Raw genomic sequence first — 20,306 nt, 5'->3', positions numbered from 1 at the left:
TCATGTATAATGTGAATTGAATCTCAAGATATATAAACAGATTAAAGGGATAGTTCACCCAAAAAGTCAACGTTTACTCATCATCAAGTTGATCTAAACCTGTATGAGTTTCTTTGTTATGTCGAACACAAAATAAGATATTTTGAAGAATGTTGGTAACCAAATAGTTTCTGGTCCCCATTGACTTTCATAGTAAAAAAAAAACTAGGCTACTTTGGAAGTCAATGGAGGGACCAGAAATTGTTTGAATATCTTCTTTTGTGTTTTGCAGAAGAAAGAAACTCATACAGGTTTAGAAAAACCTGAGGGTGCGTAAATGACAATGTTTGGCTCCTGAAACGTTCTTTGAACATTAGTTTATGTTTAGGTAATACAATAATAAAGCCCTGTTTAAATTATATCAGTGTAAAACCTCTCAGCAACATTCTGGGAACATTAGCTATAAAAATGAGGACCGTATTATAATGTTAGGGGACATTGAGTTTGACATTGCAACCCTAGTGGTCAAGATGGTGAAACTAAAAAGTGTTCGAAAGTGGATTTAATGAAGACTCAGGAACATATTTTTGTCAAGTGATCATATTAGCAATAAGTATACATCATCTATATCTTCCTGTAAAGGAGCTAAAGTAATTTATTACAAATTGATCTCAACTTGAGACTAATTTGTTTTTATGTTCATCCCCTAAATTACCAAAATAAAACATGATCAATATATTAAAAGACTTTCTGATAATACATTATAGAGTAAAACACGTGTATATATATATATATATATATAGAGAGAGAGAGAGAGAGAGAGAGAGAGAGAGAGAGACTTAAAACAAAGTGCTATTTGTTAATGCATATTTGTTAAGACGTCAGAAACAGAGGTGGGGACAGTCCCAAAAACTCTATCCTGATGATGAAAGAAACAGGGGGGAAAAAAAAGGGAAAAATAAGTGCAGTGTTTAGTAAATATCTATTTTAGTAGTACAAAATGGCGTCAGTTATTTAACGTAATTTTTACACTTTAGAGACAAAAATGGCAACCCTTTAGTATGAAAAGAGACACAATCCACTGCAAAGCACTGATGGTTATTGTTTTAATCGAACATTCACATATCTGCAATAGAAATAAGGTTTAGTGAACTAATAACAAGAATAGTAAAAATCTGACTTTTTCCACACTGTTGTTTTAGGAAACGTAATGTTGTGATCAATGAGTAACAGCAAGTAATGAAACTCAGTCAGGCTAGAGCTTTAGACGCTGGGATGTTAAGTGGTTCAGTGACAGATATTTAAACAGTGAGCTGTGCAGCCTCTTTCACTAAGGACTTCAAGGCACCAATGTCCCCCAGCAGTGAAGAAATCCCCATGCAGTACCATTGGTCACCACTGCTGGCAGTAGAGGCACTGAAGGACTCCATCTCCACACCTGCAGCAGCCAAAACCCCTGAGGAAGATAGGAAAGCATCAATAAACTGAAGGTCCCGATACACTCACGGCTAAGTTCTCTTACGGGTAAAAAGAAGTCATAAATACGTGAGCAGCTATATACTGTTAGCGAACATTCAACACCCACACTGCTGAGAGCAACGGTTAGATGAATATGTAAATAAATGATGAATATGCTTTCCTCTCAGAAAAAAAAAAATAAACATAAATAAACATAATATATATTTATTCCAGGATGTTGTAAAGTGGAAATAAATTACCCCCCCAAAAAAATAAACAAAACAGGGTTCTCATGCCTTTTGACCAATACATTTTCACGACTTTCAGTCGTTTGTGATTGCTTGAGGATTTTGAAACATTTTCTATAAATTACATGCAAAGAGCGATTTCTGGTCAATATTTTAGAGCTGAACAGGAAATCATCATTTTAAAATTCCTAATATTGCTAATTTTTCCATCTCAGTTATTCTTCCCATTAAAAGCTAAAACCTGAATCAGCCTTTACCGGTTATGGAGAGCAGGAGCTCAGTGGAGGAGGCGGCCTTGAAGAACAGCAGGTGTCCGCTGAGAGGAACAGGCTGTCGAAACACACTTCCATTCAGCTCCAACAGCACAGGAACCCCAGCCTGCACCGAGCCGACCGCCTTACAGCTACTGCCGTTCACAGAGACCTCCACAACACACGCCTCGCGGTCATTCGAGTCGTTATGATCCGTCTTCATCTGGGGGTTTGTGACACAGGGACAGATTTAACGTAACGTGTGCTTTGACCTGAAATACATGGTTCAAAACCATGGTTTTGTAAAGTTGTCTTACGGTAATTCCCGTCTCTGCAGCTAGAGGCAGTGCGTTCACCAAGTTGGGGCCTTTCTGAGGACCTTCAGTGAGCAAACCAACTACAGCTGCTGAGCTCAAAAACCCAGTGGACTTCTTCAAGGACTCCCCTGAACAGCAAATAAACAAACAAACAAATATTTTGGATATTTTTACATTTTATATGTATATATACTGTACGTAAAATGGATACAAATGTATGATATTGCCACAAGATGGCATCCTTGCACTGTTGATGATAAAAATGTAATGCCAATAGATAAAAATGTAAATTATAATAATTTCATTTGTAAGTAATTTATTTAATTGTAGTACAATTACAATATCTTTGTTTCATCAAGACAATGTTATCATGTTATAAAAAATTTTTTAAAGCGAAAGCCAGATTCTTTGGTTATTTTCATGGCGAAAACCATAAGTTATTTAAAAATTAACCCTGTGATGCATGACTTTTTACATCACAAATTAATATATCTAAAAATTCAAACATTGATATTTTAGTATTATTTATATACTTTTATTGTTTTATTATTATTATTATTATGAATTAGCTTGTTATATTTTCATTTAAGTTTTAGTTCTTTTGTTTTTTGTTATTTTCATTAGTTTTTGTTTAAGAAATATTTCTACTAATATTTCAAATGAAGCTTATTCTATTACTTGGTTTATTAGGCAACATTTCTAAATGAAATTTTATTGTATCTAATATTTATATTTTATGTCATTTCATCTTTGGTTTAATTAACAACAACTATTTTGAATGGTTTTTATTTCAGTTAATAACAACACTGATCTTCATGGGTTTTCAAAGCAAGAACATGATTTTATATCTAATAATATGGAATTAATCATTCCAAATTATTAATCCAGAAAGAGAGAGTTACACATCTGTAGTGGTCACACAGGGTTAAGATATTAAGACCTTATAAACTACTGTAAATGTGGATTCATTTGATAAAAAATAAAATAAAATAAAATAAAATAAAAATTGAACAAAACATTTTTCTCAGAAGAGTAGAAATATCTACTCTAAAAGTCCATAAAATATATCTGACCGACAGCAAACTCTCACATGTATATATGGGAGGGTTTTCTCCTGACAGTAAATATGTGTGTGTAAATCCAATCCTGCATCATGTGTAAATGAAAAAATGGTTATTAAAATAATTTAACAGTATTGCTTGCCATTTGTTTCAGAACTCATTCAGTTAGTGAGTGAGTTAATAACAAAAGTTGACAACGTATTTGGCTAAATTATTGCTTAATAATTGACCTACCAAGTGATGTGACATGGATGTGACTGTAGGGTTTTTTAGAAGTGCTGCAGGCCTTCAACACTCTGCCCATGGACTCTCCCAGCCGAATCCACTGATGAGAGTCAGGAGAGAAACTACTGACCAACACCTGAGCATTGACCTGAGGAGAATAAAACAAGAGATTAAAGTCTAGATGTAACAGACATAGTGCAGATCTGTTCTACTGTATTGTGATATACAGCCAAGTGAAATAAATTGTCGAAAACACAAAAGAATGAAGGGCGGGGACTATTTCTGTCCGTCGGTTGTTGATTGGATGGAGGCAGATCTGAATGCGAAAGGGTTTAAGCAGACTAAATGATTGGAGAATTCCGGCCTACGTCACAGTAATTTAAAAATTACAATCTTAATAAAAATATAAGAAATACAGCATATGCATGGATGAATTGTTTACAAATGAGATCAATAACATGCACTTACACAATAACCTATTACAATTTTCATTTCATGCTGGCTTTAAACAAATTAATCTATGTAAATATCCTAAAGAGTTGAGGTTATGTGTGTAATTTCTTATATGTTAAAGATACTTTCTCATTTGCCAATTTATAACATCAATTTCTTAATTGGAAAAGGGTTTTTAAAACTCATTCATTAAGAGGAATATGCTAATGAATCTTTCAGTCCATTTTGCTAATCGTTTCATCGGATTCACTAAAAATAACAATTCACACACAAACTGAACATCACTTTTGTCCTGCAAGCAAGTCTTACAATACACAAGAGTGTAATCATTTGAAAGTGAGAATTGAATAAATTGAATGTATTTTCAGAGCTGTTGTGTACCAACTTTTTCCTTTCAATATCTAGCAAGGATTTCATTTTCAAAATTCCTGATATTTCCAGGGTTTCCATGGTGGAATTTGGTGAACATTACTTGTTTTGTCCTACAAAATAAATTACTTGGTTGCATCATTCATAATTGTTCAGATTGAATATTTTTATTTTAACTGAACTATTTGACATAAAAGGATAAGTTGCTATGATTTTATATGGTTAAAAAAGAAAAAAAAGCCCTCATAAATATACAAAATGTCCCTGAAAAATCAGGGGGGAAAAGAATCCGTTCCAGAGGGCAAATATTGCCCCATCCATCATAAAGTTCATTTCTGACACTGGTAAACTGAGCTTAACTCACAGCTCCCACTAATGCTTTTCCAGTAACCATGTCCACAATCTGCAGGGCGATATCCTTCCCACACCGAGCCTGTGCTTCTTTAGTGCTGGCTCCCAGATGAGGACAGCTGATTACATTGGGGTGGTTCACCAATGCCCGGTTCTTTGGAGGCTCCTGAACACCCCAAAATAACAGCAACATTATTAGTAATATTTTAAATATTTCTGAAAGTAATGTTATTTATTTATATTTATGCAGCTACAAGCTAAAATAGTTCTCAGTCTGGGTGATAGACAAGCTCTGACCTCCACAAACACATCCAGTCCCGCTCCTCCACACTGCCCCGACTCCACAGCCCGGAGGAGGGCGGCTTCATCGATGATGCCACCACGAGCACAGTTCACCACCTTCACACCCTTCTTACACTTAGCAAATGAGGCGTCATTGAGGAGACCTGTGTAGGACATCAAAGGTTTGCTTTTATACTGGGGCAATTGTGGATGGATGGATGGATGGATGGATGGATGGATGGATGGATGGATGGATGGATGGATGGATGGATGGATGGATGGATGGATGGATGGATGGATGGATGGATGGATGGATGGATGGATGGATGGATGGATGGATGGATGGATGGATGGATGGATGGATGGATGTGATTGAGTCGATGGATTAATTGATGGATGTATCTGATCGATTGGGTGGATGGATGGACGGATGTGATCGATTGGATGGACGGATGGATGGATGTGATTGATTGGATGGATGTGATTGATTGATTGGATGGATGGGACTGATTGATTGGATGGATGGGACTGATTGATTGGATGGATGGATGTGATTGGATGGATGGATGGATGAATCGACAGATGTTTTTTATTGAACTTAGGATTTTATCTATATATCTATAGAACATAATTTCAAATAGTCAACAATAAAAATTAGATTAGATTAGATTAGATTAGATGCAGGTTTTAGATTATACTATATTAGACGCAGGTATCTCAGGACTTTAGTCTTGGCATCCAAGCAATGGCAATATGAGATGAGATGAGATGTATTGAAATATTTCCCAGAATAAATCACAATTTAATTTTTTAACCAAATTGTGCAACCTGAGCAAACTGGGAAAGACGACACATGTCCTGTTTTGGTTGTGTGTACCTGTGGTGGAGGGCATGAGTGGAGTGTGGACAGTGATATAATCACACTGTGGCCACAGTTGCTCCAGAGACATCTGCTCCACACCCCAGCCCGCAGAAACCTCCGGAGGCGTGATGGGGTCGTACCCAATGGTCTATTAGGGATACAAAAAGTTCAATCTTTGTAAAACAATTAAATTATTTGATAGAAATCACTATCATGCCTGCATTTAAGTCAAGTCCATTTTTAGGTCACAAAGATCTTACCTTCATACCAAAGGACTGCATTCTCGCCGCCACCTCTTTGCCGATTCTTCCAAGCCCTACAATTCCAAGAACTTTTCCATACAGCTCTGCACCCATGAACTGCAAAATCATTAGCAAAACTCTCAGCCATTCTACCAAAACAATGTGAAGCAACACATTCAGTGATCACATTTGATTAGTGATGACTGAGTTGACACAGACAGGAAAGCATGGCTATGGAACGGCATACTGGCATACTATTTCTGCAGGATGTACTTTGTACACTGATGAGCTAAAACAGTATGACCAGTCACAGGTTAAGCGAATATCGCTGATTATCTTCCAAACAAGGACACATAGGGTAGATTAGATGGTAAACAATCAGTTCTCGTAATCAATGTGTTGGAGAAATGGGCAGGAATAAAGATCTGAGTGACTTTGACAAGGGCCAAACTGTTATGGCAAGGCGACTGGGTTGCTCTCGATCAGCAGTGGTGAGAATTAACTAACACTAAATCTGTTTCCATTACAGATTTGAGCAAAACTTTTGTGATTTTTTTCTAAATGTCGACAAAAAACTATTGCGAAATGACGGCGTTTCCATTAACCGATGTTATGCGACTAAAACGTCATTTTTTCCTCTCGCGGTAAGTCCTTCCAAAAATCATGGCGACAGATGTTGGTAGGTTGACGTATATCCCAGCCACCGCACTGGCCATTATTATTAATCGAAGGTGACGTATGTGTGTTATCCAAGCATTAATGTTGAGGAAAGACCCTTATACTTGGAGCGGCTGGTGTTTTTCTGTGTTTCTCACTCATTTCTGCTTCGAGGTCTTGATTGTGGCATCTCTTTGAGGTTTAGAATCCATTATTCCTGTAATTCTTCTGTCTTTTATGAATTTAATAAAGAGCTCTGTCTCGCATTCTGTCCAAACACACCGCGTCATCTACGTCAGGTGACCTGTAAATGCGCAAAAACTGTTTCCATTGCAGTGTTGCGAAATATTTCTTTTTCGAATTGCCTGAAAAACCACCTCATGCGAGAACAATTTTTTTTGCGATAAATGGGAGTTTTTGCGAAATTGACGCGTTTCCATCCGGCGTATATTCAATTTGCAATTTCAATTTGCGCAATTTGAAGGCTAATGGAGGAGGGTCAATCCAGCGACAGGGTGTTGGGCGCCCAAAGCTTAATGGATGCATGAAGGCTATGTCGTCGGGTCCGAGCCAACAGAAGGTCCACTGTGGCACAATACATACAATTTTAAATGATGTTTATAGGAGGAATGCGTCACACCACAGACCAATCAGAGAGCCTATGATGACCCTTGTCCACTGCCGAAAGTGAGTGTCAGAACTGGACCTTGGAGCAGTGGAAGAAGGTCACCTTGTGTGATAGGTCCCGTTTTCTTTTACATCACCTGGACGGCCATGTGCTGTTCACCTGGGGAAGTGATGGCACCAGGATGCACTGTGGTCATCCCACAGTGCATCCTGGTGCCATCACTTCCCCAGGTGAACAGCACATGGCCGTCTTTCGACGGCCACTTTCGAATACAAGCCAGTGGAAGGAGTGTGATGCTCTGGGTAATGTTCTGCTGGGAAACCCTGGGTCCAGCCATTCATTTGGATGCAATTTGAAACGTGCCACCTACCTAAACATTGTTGCAGATCATGTACACCCTTTCATGACCATGGTGTTCCCTGGTGGACGTGGTCTCTTTCAGCAGGATAATGCATCCTGCCACACTCCACATTTTGTTCAGGAATGGTTTGAGGAACATGATGAAGATTTCAAGGTGTTGTCCTGGCCTCCACATTCCCCAGATCTCAATCCAACTGAGCATGTGTGGGATGTGCTGGAACAACAAAGTTCGACCCACGGCGGCTCCACTTCACAACCTACAGGACTTGAGGGATCTGCTGCTAATGTCTTGGTGCCAGACACCACAGGACACCTTCGGGGGTCTCATAGTGTTTTGGCTCATCAGTGTATACTTTGTACAGTATTTGTAAACTTTCAGTATGCATAGAATACATTGATGATTTGCCAAAAAAATGTGTTGCATGCAATACTCTATCCCATAATGCAATGCCCTGTGCAACAGAGGACAAAAAGTGTGCATACCTTTTTCCGATCCCATTTTCCATCCTTCATTGACATGACAGCCTGGGGAATATGTCTAAGAAATGCATAAAATAATAATAAATATATTATTGGAAATTTTTAATAAGGTATTTAATAGGAACAGAACATAACTTAAATAATGATTGTGAAAGCTCAATTTAACAAACTTAAAGGGATAATATCATGTTTACATTTTGTTCTCTCTGAGGTCCACTTATTCTACAGGCCAAAGCAGCCAAAATTTAGTTTATTAATGTATTGTTTGATCATTTTCTTCCCTATTTCAGACCCACCATCAGACATCAGTGACTTCGGAGTTCTGAATGTTACAATAATTTCACAACACAAATAATTATTTATCTCAAAACATATGAACCCTTTAAAAAAAAAAAAACAGAAGTTATTTATTAAAGAATAATTTTGCAAGTTTACCTTGACAAGCTCATCAAAAGAGCACAGGTGAGCTCAGCAGCACTGATTGTGTTTCCGCTCGGAGTGCTAAAAATATAAAAAAATAATAATAATAACATCTTTCTGCTATCACCTTCTTCACTAATAAAATAAATTAATTAAAAAACACAACAGCATAAAAAAAATAACTTTTAGTAAAGGAATTCTTAGCCATTCTTTTTAGAACCTCCTAATATGCGTTTCTGACGAGAAAAATTATATATTATACAGAGTTAAAATAACACGAGAGGCAATAAATTATGAAGATTTTATTTTTGGTGCAAACTATTCCTTTAAAGGGATACTCCACTTTAAAATGAAAATTCTGTCATCATATACTCACCCCTGGTTGAGTTTCTGGTCTCATTGACTTCCATAGTAGGAGAAAAAATATATACTATGGAAGTCAATGAGACCAGAAACTGTCCGGTTACTGATATTCTTCTAAATATCTTCCTTTCTGTTCAGCAGAAGAAAGAAATTCATACAGGTTTGAAACAACATGAGGGGTGAGTATATGATGACAGAATTTTCATTTTAAAATGGAGTATCCCTTTAACAACAGAATAAAGAAAAGTGCGCAACTAGAGCAACCTGCTTTAGCACTGAGAACACAGAGAATAGAGGTCAGAGCAAGACTCAACATGCTTCATTACTTCATGACAATGATTCCTCTCTTGGTCGCTGCATCCACATCCACGTTGTCAACTCCTGTTCCGGCCCGGCCAATGATCTTCAAGTTACTGCCAGCATTGATGACATCAGCAGTAACTTTGGTTGCTGATCGGACAACTAAACCATCATAATTCTTGGGGGAAAAGATTGTAAGACATGTAAACAAAATTGGCATGTAAAACAAGGTATTATTAAGTTTATCCCAAACCTTTATAAGAACGACATGCAAGTCAACATACAATGTATTCCTGACAGTAAATCAATTAATATTTATTGTTGTTTATTTATGTTGTTATTTTGTAAAATGTTGTTTATTTATCCTGACAATAAACAACATATGTACACACACACACACACACACACACACACATATATATTTATATATATTTTTTTTATTATAAATATATTTTATTGACATCATAAAGCATTTTTTTTTTTTTTTTTTTTTTACTTAATCTGTCAAATACCGAATCAATAGCAGAATCATTGGTGATAATGAAAATGATAAACTGCGAATGCTAATACCTTATAAATTAAAACGCAACCAATAAAACACATGCAGAGAGCAAAACACACTTGCATTAAGCACACTGCACTGGGAAAGGATCATGATTGATTGTTTGATGTCTAATACAATCATTAGTTGTGAATCTAATGTGTAATGCGTAATGGTGCAGATACAGGCTGCTGTTGCATCAGACTCTTGTTAGAGGAGGAGGAGGAGGGGTGACAGTCACACACAAACTTCAGCACATGCATCCAACAGCCACGCATTCACACATGCTTATATTTTACATCACATTTGTACTGTTCCTGCATTGGAAGACGCCATTAGCTTGGCGGCGATTCAAATCAAGCCACTTGATATTCCGGTGAAGTTGCTGCACAACTTCAGAATCACTTACCTGAATCTCTGCAATCAACTCTTCCTTAGTCATCTGCTGCTTCTCCGTCACTTCGATGCCATTCTCTTGCAGAATAGTTTTGCAGCATGGATCAACACTTTCACTGATTAAAACGCGTTTGACTAATACCGGAGCCATTGCTGTTGATTCACTGACTCGACTCGACTCAAATGACTGATCGCGTGCGAACTGCGAACTGATGTTCTCCTCATATAAACTCCGCCCTCACGCGCCTCGCTGCATGTGCAACAGAAGCACCACACATTTCGCAATAGTTTTGTTTATCGACATTTAAAAATATGTAATGGCAACGCAGGTATTATTGACCCACAAATCTGCAGAAATTAACAATAAGTCAATAAATAACAGAAAAAGAAAAAAAAGAAAGGAATTGATAAAACAAGTATTGTAGGCCTACAATTAATTTTTGCACTACTATTTCCTTTTATTTATTATTTTCTGTATTTATTTTTAGTGTTTTTTCATGTATTTATTTCCTTATTAATTTATACATTAATTTATTTTTCCCATATATTTATTATATCAATTTATGTATTTATTTATTTGTACATTTATTTATTTTTCCACATGTACTTATTAATTTATTTCTACTTTTATGTATTGCATTATGTATTTTCCTATTATTTATTTATTCTCACATACATTTATTTATTTGTTTATTCGTTTATATATTTATTTTCCCCACATGTATTTATTTCTACTTTTTTATATTTCTTTAGGTATTTTCCTATTATTACATTTATTTATTTATTTTCACATCAATTTATTTATTTGTTTATTCATTTTCCCCACATGTATTTATTTATTTATTTCCACTTTTATATATTTCTTTATGGATTTTCCTATTATTACAATGATTTATTCTCACATATATTTATTTATTTGTTTATCTATTGTTCAAACATTATTTATATATTTCACATTTTAGAAAGTCTATGTATTTTCCTATTACATTTATTTTCACAAACATTTTTTCATTTTTCCCCACATTTATTTATTTATTTATATCCACTTTTATTTATTTAATTCCTTCCTATTATACATTTATTTACTTATTTATTCTTAATTTCTGCAATTTGGGATCTTCATACTTTATTGGGTGTTTCAATGATCAATATGTTTCAATATATCAATGATCTATTCTTGTGAGCTTAAAGTGAATATAGGATGAAAAGAAGGCTATTTCAGGTCAGTTGGACTAATTCTTCACACAAGCTGAAGCATCTGACTAATTAGGTGACCACATGACAGACATTATTCTGTTGCCATTTTCTCTTGTCTTGACTTATCTGTTAGTAACAATCTAGTAAAGTAAGTAAAATCATAATAAAGTTTATGCATTTTTTGTACATTTTTTTATTGAGATTTCATCAAAATGTGAAATGTGTTAAAAGGATTTTTTTTTTTTTTTTTTTTTTAAACACTGGATGTAATGTTTTTCAGAATTGTTTCACTGTAATGGCAAGTTTCAGTTGTGACAACTTACCCCATATAGTGTGACAACATGGTAGGCCTACATATGTTCAGTAACATTAATCAACACTAATTTGAAAGAAAAAAAGCCAGTTAAAAATAATATACCTATGTTATTTACTGGAATAAAATGTGTGAAAACTAGCCCCTGGTCTACCCTACTTTAGAAGTCAATATCACTGAAGTAAAATCATGTAGGAGAATTTACTTTCTGGAAGGCTATTTTGCCATTTTGTCTTAACATGTACCAGACCAAGAAGAAAGGCTTCCGAGAGTATCTGTATTATTAAAAGTCATATACTAAGGATTTAAAGTAAATATAATTTTATTTCATTCCATAATGTTAAAAATGTCAAGGCAAATGAACCAAATTGGCTAAATCAGTTTGTTTTGCTGGCTCTTTAAACATTCGCATGACGTCACCTACTTCACAGGCAGGTTATGGAGTTAATATTGTGCCATAATTAAACAAACAAATCCAGCATTTTGCAAACAAACTCGACCTGCTTTGCAAAGGAAAACTCGACTTGCAAACAAACAGAAAGCAATGTCTATAAGTACAAATGTCAATTTGAGCGAAAATGCAGTGGAGTAACACATGCATTGTGTTTTGCAAATAGAAATAAATGAGCCTAGAACATATTTCACAAATAAATACAAACCATCCTACAAATTGCATGTAACCTTTGAAAAAATACCAAATCTAGTGCATACAAATACGAATCAAATCAGTGCTTCTCCCAGGCATAGACAGTATATAAACTGGACACAGCGACCCCATTGGATTCAATGGAGACAAGTGAAGTCAATTAGAAGCACTAACTTCCTGATGGTCGAGCGTACTGCGCAGACTCAAACTGAGCTTGATGACGTAGATGTGACGTGAGCAACCTGTCTGTCTTCTAGTAGCTGTGCCAAGATAAATCTGAATCATTCCCTTCTGAAACTTGCAGAGACGGAGAGCGTGAGTAGGAGGTGTCCATGAGCTAGGAGCAGGAGCAACTTTTGCTATGTTTTCTGATTAATTATTTTGTCATTTTGCCTCCACGTCCCCCCGATTGCCCACGAGCTTCTCCTCCTGTCCATACGGTAATCTCTCTACTGTGCGACAGAGAGTCGCGTGGTTATGACGCAATCGTTAGCCTATTTTTACAAAAACTGCTTCTACGGGGCCATAACGTAAGATACAACGTAATGGAGCCTTTTATACATTTTCGTGTTTCTTTAGAAATAAATAATGGACAAATGGAGTCTTTAAACGCCTCAGATGTAAAGTTATTCGCTGTCAAAGTGACGCCAAAATGAATGGGAGTCAATGGGATGCTAACAGCAGGTGATGGTCCGCTAGCCAATGGCGGCGCCCGGGGAAGCTTCAAAATAATATGAAACCCTGCCCCCCCCCCTGCTCCCAGGAGACTAACGCTAAATTAATCCCCTATCTTAGCGCCATCTACTGTTTTAGAAGAGGAAGTTGCTCAACTGCATTTGTGAGAAAATCTGCCTGGACACATTTGTGAGAAAATCGAGCCGAGAGATCTCATAAAAAGCCAAGGTTACATGCAATTTGTAGGATGGGTTGTATTTATTTGTGAAATATGATCTAGGCTCATTTATTTATATTTGTAAAACACAATGCATATTTGTAACTCCACTGCATTTTCGCTCAAATTTACCTTTGTACTTGCACATTGCTTTCTGTTTGTTTGCGAGTCGAGTTTTCCTTTGCAAAGCAGATCGAGTTTGTTTGCAAAATGCTGGATTTGTTTGTTTAATTATGGCACAATATTAACTCCATACACACCCCTGGGTTGCTGGGTAACGGTGTAACAAAAGTTTAAGTGGTTGCCGAGCACCACAGTGTAGAGTCCGAGCATGTTACCAACGTTAGCCAAGTTCGTCGACGTGTGAAGGAATAAAAATATAAAAGCATCTCAATATACAGCTAGATCAACGAATGTGAGGAGTTAAAATGTCAACAGCCTTAGTAAGAACAGGTGTCGTCCAGTACGGTCGGAGGAAAGGCTCGAGTAAACAAGGTGAGAATTAAAAATACTAACTGTGCAACAAAATATCTGAAAATAACGTATAATAATTAGAGCTTTTATAATAACTTGGAAATGTGTTGTGTCGAATGCATACAGTTGTGAGTTCGGAGATGGGGAAAACCGAAGCAGACCTTCGTCAAGTGGTAGTTTTGTCCAAAACTGAATGGCAGCGCGTGCAGGACAGTGTGAACGGTGTGAATCATCACGATAGAAGTGTCATAGCAGCAGCTGAACAGCGGGAGGCGCTGCACATGCGCTCTAAAGAGCTCGTCAAACACTGGTCCAACACCATAGCTGTGAGCAATGAGCATCGCACTGGAATCACTGCATTTGTAGCTCTCTTATTTACCATAGACAGTATAAGAAAGTTATTTACGGAGCCCCGCACATGACATGCTGGAAAAAATTGTAGGCTAAATCGAGGGTACGAATTAGTAAATCGTGCACACAATTTTTTTTTTCTTGCATTAGACTCACTGAACAATAATACTTGCTTGAAAAACCCAAATTTACCCTAAACCTACATATGCGTAAACATCATGCTTTTTATTGACCTAAACACACAAGGAAAATAGGCCTTTTTCCTTTATTAAGTCTAATTTTACTTTATTAAGTCTTCTATTTTTATTTATATAAGTCTTTATTAAGAAATAATTATAAAAAGCTGTTATTTGGTTGGATTTTTTAGCTCGTATGTATAATGTATTATACTATTTTGTTAGTACTCCTGTTTACTTTGTATGCCGTTTGTGTTTAGAATGTTTTCAGGTTACACTTTACAATATTAGTTAATGCATTAAGTAAAACTAATTTGAAATTCATTTGTTACAGTATATCTTAAATCCTTGTTAATGTTAATTATTAAAATACAGCTGTTTATTGTTAGTTCATGTTAGCTTTTGATTTAAAAAAATGTATTAATAAAATTAACAAACTAAGATCAATAAATGTTTTAGAATTATTTTTCATTGTTAGTTCCTGTTAAGCGTTGTACTTAGCCTAACTAATGGTGAACTTACTATACAGTTGTCACATGTAGTACCACATGCACAAGTCAGAGATAAACAAAGAGTGCTTTAATCACCAATGGGAACATGCAGGAGAAACAGAATAACCATTACACTTAATACAAACAACACTGGAACTAACTCAAACTGAGGTCTTAAATACACAGAGCAAACAAAAGAGCTAATTAATTGTACAACAGGTGAAAGGAATGATTAATCAAACACACTGGGAAACTAAGTCAAATGACAAGGCTCACAGGAAAACGGGAACAAAACTAAAACACAAACTAAACCCAAAAAGAACGTTACCATTATTTATTCTTTTGACCATGTGTAGATACTTTTTATTATTTTTTATTATTTATATAGCCTTATTTATACTTCTCTCTGTCTAATTTTCTTTTTGTGTCTGTGCCCCTATTATAATATTAAGCTTGTTACAATTTGGTATAATGTTAAATTGTAATTTGAATGTCATCTTGATGTGATATTTTAGTTTTTCATAAGTAAAAAAATAAATAAAACAATACCTGGGTCTCTGAGGGTCAATATGAGACTTGATGTATACAGTAACAAAGTACAACAAGCAAATCTGATTTTGTCCTTACAGGGACAACGACAAAAAAAGCTAGAGGCGAAAAAAATCCGAGAGGCGCTCGAAGAAGAGGAGAAGAAACTACATGACATAGAAGAAGCGAAATACCAGGCCCAGATCCGAAAGGAGGCCATTGAGAAAGCAAAAACCCAGCAGTACTACCAGAACGACCGAGTGAAAGGCTTCCATGTTTGTGTCTTACGTTAGTAGATCACAAATCGTTTTCTGTGGTAAAATGTTGGTAGAAACTATCCTCTTGTTTTTATAGAGCGCTCTGATGCTGGCGGAGGTTCTGAAGGAAAGGGAGGCTCAGATCGAGCTAAAACGCATGAAGCAGAATGCCAGCAAAGACGTTGACAGAGATATCTTGACCAAAATGGCTTCCAGAGAAGACCAGGCTGTCCAGCAGGAGCAGCAGAAAGCACTGCAGAGGAAACAAGACCAACTGGCCATTTCTGAGAGCTTGAAACTACAGTAAGGAGAAATTAAAGTGCATTCCTGCTTCAATGCATTTGGCAAAAACACAGCTAACAAAAATATGCTCTATAAACTAAAAAATGTACTACTTGTATTAAAATAGTAAACTACTAGCATACTTATAAGTTCACTTGTAGTACAGATGCATTACAAATGAGAAACCTAGTTGTGTACTTAAAGTTTACTACTCTTACACTTATAGTACACTTAAACGTATACTTTTATATACTAAAAGTGGGCCAATTTAGTCCCAAGCAGTACACAGTACACATTGATATTAGTATACTTACTACATAAAGTATATTTAAAATATACTTGAACATTACTTAAGTATACTTCATAAAATGAACTTGAAGCATACTTCTTTTTCGCATGGGTATTTCAGCAATAAAAAAAAATGAAACACAAATGTGTTGTTCATCTAAAGTCATTTTTGATTATTAGTAATTGAAACATCAAAGGTCAACAGTAAAGGCATTGCTTAATAAAGTGAGATTAAATGCATAGTTGTATTATTTGACATATTGCCATATTCTGAGTTTTTACTGTTTTTATTTATTTTGAGGAATGCTGAATATGTTTTTGTGCAAGTGAGATGCAATAACCATCATGTTTACACTCAAACGCCTCTGCACTTACTCCCGATTTCTCTCAACATGGGAACAGGAGAGCTATCAGTCCATAAATGGGAAAACGTGTGTTACTTATTTGAAATATTAACTCGGATATTTTGTTGTAAATTTAAAAGTAATGTATATGTAAAGTAACTCGTTACTTGAAAAAAGTAATCTTATTAAGTAATGCAATACCCCGAGCACTGCTTTTGAATGTTCTCTGAACGTGCTGAAATAATTAGTAACATTAAAAAAAAGTTAGACGATTGTCCAACTAAAACTTTTCATAAAAAAAAAAAAAAAAACACTTCACGAATTATGTATAAATAATGTTTTTGTGTTAATGTTTTGAGAACATGATTAAAGACCAGATAACTTTGAACGAACGTAACTTTGAGAGAACCTTATCTAATGTTCTGAGAACATTCCCTGTTAGCTGGGAATTACCTTAAAGGACAAAGTATCTGATGTTTCCTGCTTTATTAGGTTTAAGGATCATGAAATGAAGAAAGAGCAGGAGAGGCAGGAGATCAAAAGGGAGGCTGAAGAAATCGAGCGACTCAGAGATCTTCATCTGTGGGAACAGTCCATGAAAGAGCGCAAGAATCAGGAAGAGAAGAGAAGCACAATGAATGCTTTTCGTGTAAGGCGGTTGTTGGACAGCATTCACACTGTAAAAGCAGATTGAATCAGATGCTGTTTTGAAATCCCTTCTTCTGTCTTCCATCAGGACCAATTGACCAACAGAGAGCTGATGAAAGCAGCAGAGGCTCGGAGGGAGGAGGAAGAGGAGGAGAAAAGAAAGCAGCTCGCCAGCCATAAAGAGAAAGTGACGAGGATGAGGAAAGAAAAGCAGGAGGAAATATTTAGGTATTGTAGCCTACATAAGACAATGGAAATGCGTCCTGTGGTGGATATTAATGACAGGATTCTCATTAGTGTCAGAAATTAACTTCTTTATTTTGCTCCCTGCAATTGATTTTCAGGAGCATTTTCTTACAATTATGAGGGCTAAAACACACAGCATGCTGATTATTTATGTTAAACACTTCCAACCCATACTAAACTTGATATATTAAATGCTAAATAATAGATAAAATCACTTTGGGTGCATTTTAGGCATTTTTGTTACTTTAAAACTGTGAATCTCTAGAGATCATGGGCTTTCAGTGTTATTTTAGTATTATTTATAGTATATAGTATTTAGTAATGTTTTGAATGACCTTTTATTTGTATATTTTCAGTTTGTATTAGGAAATGTGGTATGTGCTTTTGTCATTTTTTTAATTCGTTTTTTATTTTATTTTATATATATTTCTTTTGAGTTTTATTTTATATTTATTTCAGTTTTAGTTATTTTAGTACTTCAACTTACAAATTGAAATGTTATTTCAGTTAGTTGCCAAGGCAACATTTCTAAGTTTAATGTTAAGTTTCTCATCTAATATTAATTATTATAACTGTAAACCCTAACGCTCAAAATAATTAATTGTTTTGAGTTGGGCCAACTCAAATTATACAAATTAGTTCCATCAAATTAACATAAGATACTTCAAATTAAAATTAAAAATGAAACATTTAAAACTAAGTATCACAAAACTGACACATTTTAAGTAAGTTGAATTGTTTCATTGTTTTGAGTTCTATGAACTTGTTTCTTTTAATTTTGATAAACTTAAATTTAACTGAAACTGGGCTGGGATTTCAATTTCCCAGCAAGCTTTGCCATGGCACTCAAAAGGGAGAGTAAATGCTAAAATGAAGTGTCATATAATGTTATGACATATAATGCCAGATTAATGTTAAGTGGGAGATTTAGTAGTGTTTAATGTTTTGTAATGCTATAGTTTAGAAGAGTTTTTGTTGTTGGGTTTTTTAGGGGGTTACCATCATGGCTGGTGACGAGTGGTGATTTAACATTGTTAAATGTTTCAAGTTGCTGTACTCATTCAGCAAGTGCTATGATATGCTGATGCTATGAAAGCATTCAGTCACCAATTAGCTAGGTAGCACTTATTGAATTTGCTGGTTAAAGCTAGCCAAGTTTCCACTACTAAAATATTTAAGTTGAGATTACATGATAATTTTAAGTTGCGTATGAATTAGCTTACTCAAATATTTCAAGTCAAACTTGCTTGCAAACCAGATCCAATCTTTAATTTGTCTGTGAAAGGTCTTTTGGGAACATTTATACAAAAGTAAATAAATTACATTAAATCAAAAGATTGTTACCCAACTTACTATTTGACATCCACATTCTTACAACTTATTCATGAATCGCATCTAACTGGGAAGGTTATTGAAATCATGGAAATTCAGTGTGTGGGTGAAGTGTGGGAAGCCTGGAGAGAAAATATAATTCTTTCCACTGCTTGCTTTGTCTCAGAACTGAGCTTGTTTTTGTCTTTCTTTTTGCTTTAGAGAGCTTCAAAGACACAGAGAGACTATTATACAGAAGTTAGCCGTGCAGAAGCAAGAAGAAATCAGCAATGAAGAAGAGATCATCGCAAAAGCAGTCGCTGAACGCGAGGCCAGACAGGCCCGAGTGCAGCGTGAGAAAGAAGAAAAACATGCAGCCGTGTTGAAATCTATCGCTGCACACAGAGAATCCATGGTAAATGACCTATTCCTCTTGTTTTTATACATGTAAATAAAATGAAATGCATGATTTCAATGTTATGCTTTGCCTAGTAATGGATGCATGATTATTTAAATTTACTTAAATTATTTAAGTATAGCCACAAGAGGCCATGTATTACAGTGATATTTTACCACAGTGATGTTGGGTTTATGAGCATCACACTGTTTATATATATCATTTGAAATGCATTTATTGAAATAAACATTTTTCTCAACTCTATATCAGAGGCAAGAGCTGGAACGAAAGGCAGAGGAAGAAAAACAGAAAGCTCTGGAGATGCTGAATGCAAAGAAGGAAGCAGATAAAATCTTCATGGAAAAGCAAGAACTTAAAGCTCGAAAAGCTAAAGAAGAAGGAAAAGCACTCCAAGACATCTACATGCAAGAAATGGTGGGTATACTGTAGCTCTTAATATGTTTTATTTTATGCGCTGAACTCATAATTTCTCTCTAATGCAACATTGGTTTTGTAAAGGCTGCAAAACGTGCAAAGCATCACCGTACGAAAAAAGAACAGAAGGACTTTGTGGCGAAGAACACCGCTCTCATTGTTGAGGAGGAAAACCAGTTCCAGAAATACGCCAAACAAGTCGTCGAAACGGCCGAGAAGGCAGGGAGAAACATCTACCCGCTCCTGAAGGCTGGCAGAGAGGGCATCGGAGGGGGCCTGGGGCCCATGTTCGGTGGACTTAGACCAAGCTATCTAGTCCATGATGAGTCGGGTGTTCAGATGCCCACTTATGTGAACGGCACCACTCAAAACATAAAAGAGCTGAATGAGACCGATGACATTCAGAAGTCCAAGAAAAGACTAGGATTTACCTGGTAATCTAGTTGTTATAACGACTCTGTCTGGCTATTGCAACAATTAAGATTTTATGCAAAAGAAATGTTAATTGCTGCAATTTTATTACAATATCAAATTGGATGTTTTATAAGTATGTTTCGAAATATTCTGATGTATGGATTCCTCAAAGAAAGTAAGTAGTAATATTATAAATAAGTCCTGAAAGTAGTATTCAGAGAAACTTGAGGACTATTTTAAAACAAACTAAACTGAAAGCAGTCAAATTAAAGTACGACTTTGCCTTGGGATGCGAAAAAATAGAATGTATATATCTTCTTTTTTCTTTTTCTTTATTCTTTTTTTTTCTTTCTCATTATACAAGACGAACACA

General features: G+C 35.6%; 2 protein-coding genes across 2 annotated transcripts; one reads left to right on the top strand and one right to left on the bottom strand.

Annotated features, from left to right (window-relative positions):
• Positions 1 to 1,071: 1,071 nt before the first annotated feature.
• Positions 1,072 to 10,465, bottom strand: phgdh (phosphoglycerate dehydrogenase). The gene is made up of 12 exons (XM_084421583.1): positions 10,257 to 10,465; positions 9,333 to 9,484; positions 8,659 to 8,724; positions 8,227 to 8,281; positions 6,117 to 6,215; positions 5,872 to 6,004; positions 5,010 to 5,158; positions 4,726 to 4,878; positions 3,549 to 3,687; positions 2,254 to 2,381; positions 1,943 to 2,159; positions 1,072 to 1,435 (listed from the first exon to the last, which is right to left on the bottom strand). Exons 1-12 carry the CDS (start codon positions 10,392 to 10,394, stop codon positions 1,281 to 1,283), a joined length of 1,584 nt encoding a protein of 527 aa, XP_084277709.1. The 5' UTR covers positions 10,395 to 10,465; the 3' UTR covers positions 1,072 to 1,280.
• A 3,084-nt stretch (positions 10,466 to 13,549) lies between these two features.
• cfap210 (cilia and flagella associated protein 210) lies at positions 13,550 to 20,227 on the top strand. The gene is made up of 9 exons (XM_084422388.1): positions 13,550 to 13,786; positions 13,892 to 14,091; positions 15,413 to 15,586; positions 15,666 to 15,871; positions 16,975 to 17,131; positions 17,219 to 17,358; positions 18,910 to 19,102; positions 19,355 to 19,519; positions 19,604 to 20,227. Exons 1-9 carry the CDS (start codon positions 13,720 to 13,722, stop codon positions 19,955 to 19,957), a joined length of 1,656 nt encoding a protein of 551 aa, XP_084278514.1. The 5' UTR covers positions 13,550 to 13,719; the 3' UTR covers positions 19,958 to 20,227.
• The last annotated feature ends 79 nt before the right edge of the window (positions 20,228 to 20,306 follow it).

The sequence above is a fragment of the Rutilus rutilus genome (genome assembly GCF_951802725.1).
Source record: "Rutilus rutilus genome assembly, chromosome: 10".
NCBI classification, from domain to species: Eukaryota; Metazoa; Chordata; class Actinopteri; order Cypriniformes; family Leuciscidae; genus Rutilus; species Rutilus rutilus.
The sequence above is the reverse complement of the archived record's forward strand: the minus strand, read 5'-3'. Positions and strand labels throughout refer to the sequence as shown.